The sequence below is a fragment of the Vespa velutina genome, chromosome 4, assembly GCF_912470025.1.
Source record: "Vespa velutina chromosome 4, iVesVel2.1, whole genome shotgun sequence".
In the NCBI taxonomy this organism is placed as follows: Eukaryota; Metazoa; Arthropoda; class Insecta; order Hymenoptera; family Vespidae; genus Vespa; species Vespa velutina.
In genome coordinates, this window is record NC_062191.1 from 10,146,480 (window position 1) to 10,160,597 (window position 14,118).

Consider the following 14,118-nt stretch of genomic DNA (forward strand, 5'->3'; position numbering starts at 1 on the left):
TTGTATTTCCCACTGAAAATCATGAATTATCGGAAAATTTTCTCACGTTAAAACTGTAAATATATCTTTCATAAACTATACATGTATGTATATATATATATACACACATTTTATCAACTATATATTCTATATATGTATATATATACATATATACATATATATATATATATATATATATATATATATACTATATTAATTAATAAACTATAATATACAACTATACATATATGCACATTACAAAACCATATATATATAATATATATTCACTATCATATTTCAATACATATATTATATTATTATATTATATATATTATAGTATAGATATACTATATTAGTTAATAAATAATACTATATAACTATATATATATTGTATTGTAAAACTATATATATATATATATATTATTATTATTATTATTATTATTATTATTATTATTATTAATATAAAAGACTTAATATGCTTGTTTATAATTTTTCAAAAACTTACTATTTCCATCCAATCCAGATGGAGTTTTGTATTATTACTCTTCATGATCCGACGAAAAGTTTAAGCTACTTGATTTGTGTAAATATTACTCATAAACTAAACTACAAGACTTTAAACGAATGGGAGAGAAAAAAAAGATCGATATATGACGGACATGAAGTACTATGCAAGAGGAAGAAAGGAGGAAATTGTAAAGTTGATTACACCAGAAATGCATTGATTGAATGATTTGTGATTGTGTTCCGTGTTCCTTGTTCTGTGTTCCCTATTCTGTTTCTTGCTCTGTGTTCCCTGTTTTGTGTTTTATGTTCATACAAATGACGCGATGGATGCATGCTTTATATAAATCAGGCAGTCTGTATTCAAACTCCGATCGCGGAAAATAATTTTATTTCATAAATTTCAGCGGTTCTCAATTTTCTGATGCATGGATGATATTTAAGCACTTTTCCAAATAATTGATCATATAGCATAGCCAAATTCTATAGCGGTAAAACATTTACTTTACACATTAAATTCACGTACGAGCTGAGGCAGTATGAATGCGAATACTTGCTGTATATATTATACTATATTACTTCGTTAAGCTAAATATTATATTTCGTATGTTCGATATGCTTGACAAAGGAATATACTAGTATATTCTGATATATGAAATATATATACTGATACAATATATCATTTAATTTATTTAATATATTCGAATGACTGTTAATTATTAAAATTTTCAAGCAATTCGCAATCAATTAATTAATTTTCTATAACCCAATTTTGATTTATATCTATACAAAAATTATATAATATGAGAGTTATATTACTAATATAATTATATTACAAGTATAATTACAAGTATAATAAATAATTTTTAAATATATATATATACAAGTTATACTTATAAGTTATAATTCTATTAGTTATATACTTATGAATTATAAATATATTAGTTATACTTGTATTTATATATTAAATTATATCAAATCAATAAAAACTTCGAATATAAAGTAACAAATCCAGCTTATGGCGATAAAATGAAATAAAACTTAAAAAGTATGAATATATGTAAAAGTATGTAACTTCAAAGTTACATGGCGTTATAAACGGTCAAATATTTTCTTCTGAATGAGACAAACAATTATCTCGACTCATATGTCATCATTATAGAATATGAATAAAAATGAAAAGCATTCTTTAAAAAAAAAAGAAAAAAAAAATGGCAACTGTACATTGAAGTATTGCGTGTGTGTACTGAGAGGGTTCCATCTAAACGAAACGTTAAGTACAGCCAGAGGATATTGATTCAGGTACTGCTTGTCGGTAAATGTTTGCATCACGTGAATTGCCTGTAGCGATTTGCACTAGCTTTCAATTAAAACACGTCTATCTCTGAAATAAAATTACCGAAGAGTTGCACCTTTTATTTTATATACCCAGTTACATACTTAATACGTTAATGATAAACAGTAATTCGAGAAAAGCTTAATTTTAATCATTCCCATAAATGTTTTAACTTTTCTATAACAATGATTTACGCGTTATATAGAAAAATAAATTTTTAAAAGTTGATTCATTAGATATTAAGGTTCTGCAAAAACTCATATATAACAACAAAGACGATCAGATAATCGAACCTCAAAAAAGATACTAGAATAAAGTTTTTGCAATGAATGCAAATGACTCGCCATTACTACGTAAGCCTTTTCAGTTTATTCCAAAAGAAAAGTCCGATCGTTTCGAACCCCCTATAAAAGGGTGCCCGCTTTGCCCCCATGCGGATGATCATACGCACCCGCACTTAAATCTGATCCAGATAACGAATCTCCTCTTGCAACGTACCGCGTACAACGAGCTAGTATACGTATTCATCTTTCGAGACGAGTTTTTGATCGAGAACAAGACAATTCGATTGACCCGTCCAACTTCAAAGGGGAAATTCGATCAACTGCATCGATCGGCGGTCCACTCTGCAAAATTAATTTATTTCTTATTATAGAAAAATATATACGTATATAATATTATTTCTTATGAATAGTTTTGCAATAAATATTTATAAATACATATTGTAAATATATATTTTGTGAGTATTTATTCTAAATATATATTTTATAAATATATATATTATATATATATATATATATATATATATAATAGAAAATTGTAAACATTATTATAAAATTTTCTGCAAATAAACAGAAAGATAAATACAGAAAATTTGATTTGATTTTCTTTTTTTTACTTTTTTCTATTTCTGTTTTCCTATACTTTCAAATATATTCATACATTGTACATAAACATAAATTATTCTATAGAAATGCAATGGAAAAAAAATTATTTATATTAATATACAATTTCTGCAAATGAAAAAGCAAAATTACAAAGATAAATTCTATCTCTTCTTTTCAATTTTTCTTATTTTTTATACTTTCAAAAATATTTATATACTATACAAAAACATATATTATTTCGTATAGATACAATAGAAAAAAAATTTTTTTTAATTGCAGAAATTATTGTACAAGTTCCTGCAAATCCAAAAGGTACATTAATACATACTTTTTCTATTTTTCTATTTTATTTATTTTATTATATTTCCTATTTAGTATTTTTCTCAATACTTTCAAAAATATTTCCTACACCATAAAAAAATATAAATAAAGCAGTATCCTTTCGCTAGTAATAGTAACGATATCTGTTCTTCTTTTTGATGATGATCTAACCGAGGGCAAACAAACGATAGAGAATCCGACGAGCAGAAAAAAGAAAGGGGAGAAAGAAGAAACAAAGGCGACATATTAGAATCTATTGTAAATCTCATCGAGGTTGGATAATCAGATACCTTTCGAGGCCGCCAGGTGAGCCAGCTCGAGCGTATAACGCCTTTTGACGTTAACGCCAGTACTCTTGTGTGTGCGCGCACCATAAACGCACTCGACAACAATGCTTAGATCTTAATCTTCCGCCTTGCTTCCCTGTTATCCAGAGACCATTACCATTATGTTTGCACTCCGATCTACCGACTAGGTACTACCCCTTATCGCGAAAAATATCGAGAAACTTTCGCAAGATCTTTAAAATTTATTACTAATATACATTTTATATATATTCTTATTATTATTAATACTAATACAATATATTATCTTAAATATATATATATATATACATATATATATATATATCTATATGTATTATATAGACGTTATATATAAGTATATACAAATATAAATATATAAAGTAACTAAAAGAAATAATTTATTTATTTTCTTTTTTATAGATCTTATAAAGAACGATGAGTCAGTACTCGTAAAATAAAAATCGCCTTTGCGGGTAATCGCAAGAAATAGTGGTACGATCGGTCGGCCCAATTCAATGCTCCCAAATCTTATTTCAGCATGCAGCCAAATTGCAACGAGGGAGACCTCTTTGTTCGTCGGTCCTGAAACTTCGTGTTCTCTTCGCGTCCCAAGGGAATTTTAGGGCATTACGTAGCCCTCTCACAGGAACGATCGTTATCTCTTTAGCAACCTGGGATCTAAGAATTTATCCTCTCTACTTATCCTTTCACGTTCCCTTCCTGTAGAAAATAAATGAAAGAAATGTTCGACAATTCGATGATTTTACATTCTATCATTTTCGAACTTTCATCATATATTCTCTTATTTCCTATAAAACACAATCTATTTAAAAGATGTTAAAAATTTTACTAATACTTACTCGAATTCTAAAAAAAAAGAACTCGTGCGGAGTGTTCGAAGAATACTATTGGGTCTACTACGATTATCGCAGATGTCTATCGGACTATGCTTTAGCCTAACCTCTTGAATATCAAGCCAACCGGCTATGTCCGCTACTTGAGCATAAGTAAAACAGTTGCCATACGCAGTAAAATAATATCGAAGAAGTAAAAAGAGAATATACACAAGCGTCATTGCTTCCCTATGGATGTTCCGCTTAACAATTACAGGGAGAGAATTGGTCTTGCCGTTGAATAAATTCATCGAACGAAAGGCAAAAATAAATTCGATTTCACTTCGCCTTTAAGTTCAAAACGTCTGAAAATTTTTAACTAATACCGTAATACGAGTCCTCTAGATATTCTCTGAAAACAATAACACTTTTTCAATTCGAATCGATCAACGAAAAACTTGCTCAAAATCCCAAGAGAGAGATATTCCCCAGCTGGATGCTGAGTCCTGATAAAAATCGTAACGTTTTAACCGAAAACAAGACAGAAAGAGAGAGAAAAAGAGAAAGAGAGAGAGAGAGAGAGAGACAGAGAGAGAGAGAGAGAGAGAGAGAGAGAGAGAGAAAGAAAGAGAGAAAGCACATCGAAACCCATCCCCTTCGTTTCACAAGCAGCAATGACAGTAACGGCAAGCACCCTTCGCTGTGACGATCGAGCCGCGTGGATGCTTTTTTCTATTTCTACCCCAACATAAGTAACTAGGGTACCTGTAGCCCTAACTCGCGTTGTCCCCTTCATCTATCTTTCCCTCCCTTCCTCCGCCTTCTCCTCCTTCTCCTCTCTTCTCTTCTCGTTCCTTTCACGAAAACGTCCTCACGGATGAACGCGTCAGAAGAATAAAAATCGCTCGCACGTAAGAATCGCAAGTGTGTCAATCCTGTTCTATCCTAAGAATATGAACTCCCATCTACAGTCGACCCATGCTAATTACATTTAAATTCATTTCGCTGAAGAAAAAGAAATAAATAGGGGACTAACAAGTTGATGTGAAAGATTTCATCCGACGGATCGTAATCCCGCGATAGATGAATATTTTAATAATTAAAAACGATTAAAAGAACTGGTCGAGAAATGAAAAGTTTTCATAGACATAGTTTTTTCTGTTTCGTGCATGAAAAGATACAAAGAAAAAAGAAAAGAAAAAGGAAAAAAAAACGAAAAAAAAAAAGAAAAGAAAGGTTAGGAGTGTGAAAATTCTCGTCCCCGTTTATTGACAAAACATTTCGAACAAATCCGGCTTGTCCACGAGGCGCGAAAAAAAATCCTACCACTTTTGAGAACGATCCTTACGGCAGCTGGATCTAACAGACTGTAAATAATAGGTTAGCGGAGAGTCAGATTTCTGGAAGACTGGTTTAAGTTATGCAAACCGAATGGAATATCGATCAGGTGTTTACCTCGATGCTTTTAAAATCGAATCTTGATATGTAACGAGTGCATAAACTAATCGACATTGTTGAATCGTCATCGTTGATTGAATTAATCTAAATTAAAAATAATTAAACCTAATGACGTTTTGAAATTTTGATGACATGGCATAGACACGATATGACGTGGAAAAAAATGAATTGACCAACCGTCATCGAGTATTGCCCCATTATCTATGGACTGTCACGGTTTTAGAGGATTACACGTCGATTACGAGGCTCAATTTTAAATCTCTCCACCACTCAGCCGTTCTCCATAACTTTCTCTCAATCCCGTGGCAACCCTTTTGTGGCTTACTCGATGGTTTTACAATCAGTCACCCGTGCTGTGACATGGTCGATGGGTCGTCGAAGGGTTGCCTCGTTTCGTTAAAGCGGATTACGTTTCGCCTTTTTTTTAATTTTTTTCATCTTACACTTTTCACCAAGTCGATATCGAATCGACGTATGGGATCAAAGTCTTTTGATCGATGATCTTCGAAAGAATATCAAAGAACATCTCTCTCCTTTCGTTGATTACGAATGTACGAAAAAAGAAAAAAGAGAACAGAAAAGAAAACGTGATCTATGTTCTCCAAAGATTCCTCGTAAACCTTGTGGAAATTGATAGAAGTTGGTTTCATCGTTTATATTTTTTTCTCAACCCTTCTTCGTACTTTTCCTCGTCATTGTTTGCGAAAGCAGACCCTTGCGACATTCAAGGGGGCGTGGCGATTTAAAAAAGGGGTTCCCGAATGGCTTTCGAAAAACGAAATGACCGCAAGGCCGTCACGCTTGTCTCTGTACCTATAAAATAGTTCCGCCTCTCTCTCTCTTTTTTTTTTTACCAATCGTTACGTCACCTATAGTCCAAATATCCTACAAACGTAATTTAACAAACAAATTTAGCCTCGATTTTATTCCGATCAACGATAAATATTCGTATTAGCGAATTTCTTCGTTCTAAAATCTTTTAAAGCGTTTAAATTTTGTCAAAAAAATATCTCCGATACCTCCAAGACGTAAAATAAAATTTGTCGGAAGTATCAGGAAGCACTCGATGCCTACTCGGCACTTGGAAACATCAGAGATCCCTCCAACGTACATTGCAAAGGTGCCCCCAGCTTTTTTCTACTATGAATGATGATGTATGGATGTTGGCTGGGCGCTAGGGGCTGAGTAAAGGGTTCCATTGTTGTGAACACCCCCCTGGAGAATGAACCCTCTCGCCCCGCGGGGTGAAACCTTCGTGAAATATTACTGCCAAGCAACAAACTGCGTTCTGCAGCCTGTATATATTGTTAATTTTATGCCCGATTTTTTGTCCACTCCATTTTATCCCCCTCCCCCTCCCATTGCTACACAGACGTCGAAAGTGTTACATCCGAACCGTTACCGTATTTCTATCCCCTTTTTTTTAACAACAAACATCGCGACTGTTTTAACCTGAAGAACAAGTTGGTCGTTACTTCTCTTTTTTGGTGTTCGTTACTTTTAACCTGTAAAAATCACAAAGTTACCATTTTTTATTACAACTTAATGAATTATCTCGTCTGAAATGTCGTAATAGTATCATAAAAAATAAATAGATGAATTATGTTCGTGACAACTTTTTGAAACTTAATCTACTAAATATTATAATTCTGGTAAATGTAAAATTTTTTTGTATTAATTACTAAAATCGCAGTAAAACGGATTACTTGTATTAATGCAATAAAACCGTAACCAGATCCACATTAGGGCGAAGAATATTCATATCCATAAGTAACAGAGAAAGAAAGAGAGACAGAGAGAGAGAGAGAGAGAGAGAGAAAGAGAGAGAGAGAAGGAGAAAGAAAAAGAAAAAGAACAAGAGAGAAAAGGAGAAATTGTGTAGCAACCCTTAGATGCTAGAGAACAATAAAGGACCGCAATTAACTAGGGGCTCTGTAATCGGAGTTCCGATATTCGATCCAGAATATAATATGCAAATTTGATCGGACACGGTTTTAGAAATTCGCTATGGCCCTTCTACTCTATCAACAATGCGTGACTCGTGCCAACAATAGGAAATAATAAACCGTGATAAATAGCCAAGCAAATACACAGAACAATCCAAAAATGTCCGCTGCTATCATTCCTCTCTCTTTCTCTCTCTCTCTCTCTCTCTCTCTCTCTCTCTCTCTCTCTCTCTCCTTCTCTATACTTCATCTCTTGGCACATCCAGGTGCAGGACTCGAATACCCAAATAAATACGAAGTGCAAATAACATGAACCCCCTAGTTCAATCGATAGGCTTTTTTGACGAACAAATATCAGCATTAATTTTAACGCTTGCCTATGCATATTAACAGCTGAATTCTGTTAAAGCAAATCAACATTATCTTCTAATTCTGAAAATTACGTATAATGAAAAAAAACAAAATACGATTTGTGATCACAGACAAACACGCGCGCGCACATATCTGTACATACCTATACACATATATAGCGTCATATATATCGAGAAAGTTGATTTTGAAGAGCCAACCCTGATCAGAATGTGGTCCGCGGAGACAGATTGAGGGGCGTGCTGAAATAAATCAGCCTTTTGTTTTACAGCCCTAAAACGGCCGTTGGAGATTTGGAGCGCGAAGTGACGTCCATTCATAAGAACACCCCAGCTGCAAGAACGAAAAGGCCTCATAGCTACTTCAAAAACTCTAGAATAGTCCTTCTCTCGAATGTACAACATGATTAGAAAATTTGATCTCCTTGGAAAAGTTTAATTACTTTTACTAGGAGATCGAATTTTCTAGCAAGAATAAAAAAGAATTCTTTTTTTTTTCATATGTATACATATGTAAGATCGTGAAACTGATCGAAGGGACAAAAATATTTGAAAATAAAAAAGATCTCGAAGAATTTAATAGTTATAAAAATAAAATGAATAATATATATATATATATATATATATATATATATATATATATATATACATATACATTTAAGCATAAAGATAAAGATAAATATTTACTTAAATAATTTGCGATTGATTATCCTTCCTTACGTTTTTATATATCAATTCTTTCTACTGATCTCATTGTCAGTCATTTTTAACATGATTTGCAACACAAACGTCGCACAAAATAATTAACAGCTTATACGTTGCTTAATATCCGCAAAAATAATCTCTTAAAATAATAGTGTATAAAAAACCATTCCTAATAACAAATATTTAAATACGTACTCGACTAAATTTCATCGTGAACAACAATCTGGCATCCTCGAAATCCTTCTCTAGATGCTCAATCACGTTGACGGTTCGTTGATGAAGTAAAGGGGTTAAGCGTTATGCGTCCTACTGGAAGTGATTCGAATTAATGTCCACGAAATCATGGGCTTCGATCTCGATCCCTAAGGAGTTGTTCGATGAAAGGGAAGAATTTAGCGCATCACAGAATGTCCTTCAGGATTTGACGATCATCCTCTCCCTTTTTCTTAGAGAAACTGAGACTTCCGTTAGGATACGATGACTAATCTAACAAATGACTTTATTTCGAATAGATCCCTTATAAAATATTTTCCTCGTTATTTGGGGTATAGTAATCCTCTTTTATCCTCTTCAATCTTATTTCTTATCAAATCGACAAAACCTTAAATTAGTCAAATAATAACAACTTCAATATCGAATAAAAATAGAAATAATCTTTTCGCTAGGATCAATATTTCTTTGTATTTATGAAAATGTCGGGAAAAATAAAAGCACGTGGAAAAAGTCGAATGAAATGATGCTTGACGATGCGCCAATAGTACACAAACATATTGAAGAAAAACAGCTCATATTATATAAGATGTCAGATCGATAACTAATCATCTAACAATAATATTATTTCAAATAGATCCCTTATAAAATATGTTCCATTCTATTTGCGGGTTGTGTTCTTTTTTCATCTTCTACAATCTTATTTCTTATCAAATTGATAGAATCTGAAATCAGTCAAATAATAATTACTTTAATATCAAATAAAAATAGAAATGATCTTTTCGCTAGGATCGATATTGCTTCGTATCTGTGAAAATGTCGGGAAAAATATAAGCACGTGGAGAAAGTCGAGTGAAAGAGGTGTATAGCGGTGCGCAAATCATATATACACACACGTTGAAGAAGGACAGCCGATAATATATAATTATTGCGCGGGCGCGGGTCAATAGTCGGCCACGTTGCCTGGCGACGCTCTCACTTCGTATTCTCTCGAACTCTGGAACACGATCGGCACATCAACTTGTCTTCCTCCTTTGACCGTACTCGCGCTCGGTACGCACGCGAAAAGAAAAAGCGAAGAAGAAGAAGCAAAGTCTACACCGGCCTTTCCCAACAAATCCCAGCAAAGTCTTTCCTTTTCGTAAAACATCTCTCGAAGTGTGGATTTCGAGATCGATCAACTTTCATCTCACCTGAGTGATCACGATAAAGATCAGCCTCTTCACACTGGCTTCTCTTTGAGAAGATCTCGAGTACGTGTTAATGGACATTCTACCTGAGTATTGAATATGTAAGTACCTACTAAACTCCTTTCCCTATAAGTTTACTTTACTTTTCAAAGAGAGGATTCGATTTTAATCTCGAACACGTATTCTTGTTTACTCCGTCGCGTTCCAATAATTTACATGTATCTAATCGCGTTGCTATTAATTCCTCTTCGACTCACGGTGCGATACGTTCCATCGAGAATCACTAAATTCTACTGATGTTTTTTGAACTTGACATGAAAGCCAAAGGTGATCATTTTGTATTCGTGAGATTTTTTTAATTTACATTTCATTTTTTTATTATCTAGATAACTTTTTTCTTTTTTTTATATATATATATATATAGCAAAAATTTTCCATTATCTTAGAGTTTCCAAAAACATCGGTATGGAACCGATTAATTCAGAATCTGTAATTTCCGATCGAACGATCGACGAGGAAAATGTGAAAACGTTGAAAACGAAAAAATTTGAAATAAAATCGAAACGTTCATCATACGAAAAATTCGAAGACGCTTGCGGCTTTAAATTCGTCGAATTATCGAGTTTCGAAAATTTTGTGCGACTACTCTATCGACCGACGGATCCAGCAAATTTGGGTATAACGAGAGCACTTTTTGGTGAGTGAGATATACTTATGTATGTACCTGGAAAAAAAAGAAAACCAGTGAACATATTTTTTCACAAAATCACATCATATCCAATAGGTTTGTGTATGATAGTGGACGTTGTCGAAGAAAGAGGATTGGCGGATATCGATATAAAATGGGGAGATTCATGGGATTGTCATTTCCCACTGATTCACGGAATGAAACCACTTTCATTACCTTGGATGATAGTACTTTACGGTGCAATGTGGTTAGGTGCTTTTGGTATCATGCTTGGTGTCAGATTTAAATTTGCTTGCGCTTGCTTCGTCGTTCCTTACTGGTATATATTTCTATTGGATAAAAGTTATTGGAACAATCATACTTATCTTTATGGTATCGTAGCGACTCTTTTTTGGTGTACCGAAGCAAACAAGTACTTGTGAGTACTTGATACGATTTATCTCATTTTATGATTAAATAATACTTCTGTTATTAAAGGAGTCTTTCTTCATTGTCACATAGTGCGTTCGATGCCAGCGATGCTAAAAAAATAAAGGAAACCGTGCCACTGTGGAATTATTTTATTTTAAGATTTCAATTTTTCGTTCTATACTTTTTGGCCGGTTTAAAGAAATCCGGTAAAGAATGGCTCGAAGGATATTCCATGTTGAATCTCTCGAGACACTGGGTTTTCGATCCGTTCAAGTATGTCCCAACTTTTAAATAAACCCTTATAATGTTCCCTCAGAAAAAGGCATCTTGTTTTTATAGAATTTTCTTGACTACCGAAGAAACAGATTTCTTTATAGTCCATTGGTTCGGTTTCATTTTTGATTTAACTGTTGGATTTTGGATGTTGTTCGATAAAACTCGATTACCAGCTATGATATTCTGCACGGCCTTCCACTTGATGAACTCGAGACTGTTCAGTATAGGTAACGTGAATCTCTTTCGTAATTATTTTTTTTTTTTTTTTTTTTTTTTTTTTATTAATGCTTTCATAATATTTATCTTCTTGTTTTTTTTCTTTATTTTTTTCAGGTATGTTCCCATACGTTTGCTTAGCGACAATGCCCCTTTTTTGTAATGTCGATTGGCCGCGAACTTTTTACTCTTGGATCGCGTGTAAACAAAATATCTTACTTTCCAAATGTGTAAATGTGATAAAAAATTGTTTCCAAAGTCCAGTTAATAAACTGATAAATGAACAAACGAAAGAGGTTACTGATCTAAATGAATTCGATTCGCAAAAAGCTAATATGGACGTAAACGAACGCTATGAGTCGTCTGAAAATGTAAAACCTATCGATAAGTCAACGATGAAAAATGTTAATTCAAAAAAAGTAACGAAAAAACAACAATTTGTCGTATCTATGTTATTACTTCATATTGTCTTACAATTCTTTTTACCCTACTCGCATTTTATCACGAAGGTAAATTACAATAATCATGTCTAAAAAAAAAAAACAATAAAAACTATGAAAATTTACAAATTTGTAGCAAAGTGAAAATAAATAAATAAATAAATTATTATTCCAGGGTTACAACAATTGGGTTCCAGGTTTGTATGGCTATTCCTGGGACATGATGGTCCACACTTGGGATACAATATTAGTTGTGATACGAGTTCACGATAATGAGAGCAACGAAGATCGTTTTCTCGATCCCGATACATGGGTACAGAGTGATCGATGGGTGAAACATGGAGACATGGCGAGACAATATGCTTTTTGTATAAAGGTTTTGCTTTTATCTCGATAGTCTAGTCATATCTTTTATTGTCTCATTAAATTTCGCGGAATTATAAACATCTTCTATCAATTTTACTGTTATTTCTTATCTGATTTTTTGTACATATTGTGTCATGAAATCAATTACTGCGAGGTTATAAACTTGTCACATTTTTTTCTTTTTTTATATTTTTAATAATTCATATATACTCGCATTTGCAGAATAATATACTACGACAGAAAGAGGAAGCTCTGAATAACAATCCTAAACACGAAGAAAGAGAAAAATGGACTAAACTCTCCTCGAATTTAAGCGTTTACATGGATGTATGGTGTTCCTTGAACGGAAGATTTCAACAAAGAATTTTCGATCCAAACGTTGACATGTTAACGGTCGATTGGCATCCTTTTAAACATGTTTCCTTTGTAATGCCACTTCTAACACAATACAACTCTTATCGGTAATATAAAAATTTAATATACATAATTCTCATTCACGTTTTATTAATAATTATTACTATAACAATTTACTTCGCTTTGTTATCTTTTTAGACATAAAATGAATGATATTCAAAGAGATGTATACAGTTGGTCAAACTACACCGACGTTCTCTTCGTAGCCGATTTTCCAAGTATGTCATTGGAAAATTACATTAACAGTGATTTCACGAATGTATCGTTGACGGTCCTCGAAGGTGAAGTAGCATATAACGAAGAAAATCAAATGGAAAGTGTCACTTTAAAGAAAGGATTGTCAATCGACGTAAAAACCGAAAAATTTCACAGAATTAAAACGATTACTCCTTATCCAGCCTGTTACATGTATACTTATACCAATCAAACGAAACAAAAATTGGATATTGACAGGTTTGTTATCAGAGCGCGATTGATTATATTAAGAACAGGTTATTAATTACTATTGTTTTTTACCTTTTCAGACAAGTTGAAGACACTAATACAAAGGAACCATTCTCCCTCGTACAGGAATTAAATTACAAGATTGATTCTTGGGCGAGGGCATTTAGTCATTTAGCAAATGCCTTCTTCAATCTTGTTTACGACGTTCCTATGATACGAAGAGTACGGGTTAAGAGACAAGCCTAAGAAAACAAACATAGAACAAAGTGATCTCAGATTAAACCAAATTATATAGATATAATGTTAAATCGTAAATAATTTTATTTTAAGTAAAGAACTCATTATTATCATTCAAAAATTTTAAAGACCTATTTTTGTACATTCACAAATACAAGAATGTTTATAAAATTTCTTATTGATTAATCGATACAGATTTGATTAATTTATAATTTCCGAAATATTTAAGACATCAGAAATTATTGTTAAAAATATTTTAATAATAGAAAAATTGCATAATATTGTTACTACTTATTTAAATCTGTGATTTTTCTATTCTTTATTACCGATAGACAAAATTAGCGAAAACTGTATTACCGATAATTGGACATTGTCGGTATATTATCTTCCATTGTTATTTTTTGTTATAAAGATGAAGTATTTTTCATAAGATTATTATAAAAAATTATCTAAGAAATTAAAATTAATATTAAAATAAAAGATAATGCATTGCCTTTTGCTTATATATATATATATATATATATATATATATATCTTTATATATCTTTATAGATATATATATCTTTTGAATATTTTTCATTGAA

The 14,118-nt window shown here is 32.3% G+C and overlaps 1 protein-coding gene and 1 long non-coding RNA gene across 4 annotated transcripts; one reads left to right on the forward strand and one right to left on the reverse strand.

The window, feature by feature from the left end:
* Nucleotides 1–1,425: 1,425 nt before the first annotated feature.
* LOC124948574 lies at nt 1,426–11,736 on the reverse strand. Its single transcript, XR_007100781.1, has 4 exons — nt 8,838–11,736; nt 8,084–8,271; nt 2,271–2,445; nt 1,426–1,867 (listed from the first exon to the last, which is right to left on the reverse strand). It is a non-coding gene; the product is annotated as an uncharacterized LOC124948574 (long non-coding RNA).
* On the forward strand, nt 9,729–14,019 carry LOC124948570 (vitamin K-dependent gamma-carboxylase). 3 transcript variants are annotated; one of them, XM_047492362.1, is made up of 10 exons: nt 9,729–10,143; nt 10,489–10,739; nt 10,842–11,148; nt 11,232–11,414; nt 11,481–11,644; nt 11,751–12,142; nt 12,249–12,449; nt 12,662–12,900; nt 12,992–13,306; nt 13,378–14,019. In XM_047492362.1, the coding sequence occupies exons 2-10, from the start codon at nt 10,508–10,510 to the stop codon at nt 13,541–13,543; spliced, it is 2,199 nt and encodes a 732-aa protein (XP_047348318.1). In that variant the 5' UTR covers nt 9,729–10,143; nt 10,489–10,507; the 3' UTR covers nt 13,544–14,019. The 3 variants fall into 3 exon arrangements, with proteins under 3 accessions (XP_047348318.1, XP_047348317.1, XP_047348319.1); XM_047492361.1 differs by having other exon boundaries at nt 9,730–10,143; nt 10,827–11,148; XM_047492363.1 differs by lacking the exon at nt 10,489–10,739 and having other exon boundaries at nt 9,731–10,143; nt 10,827–11,148.
* The last annotated feature ends 99 nt before the right edge of the window (nt 14,020–14,118 follow it).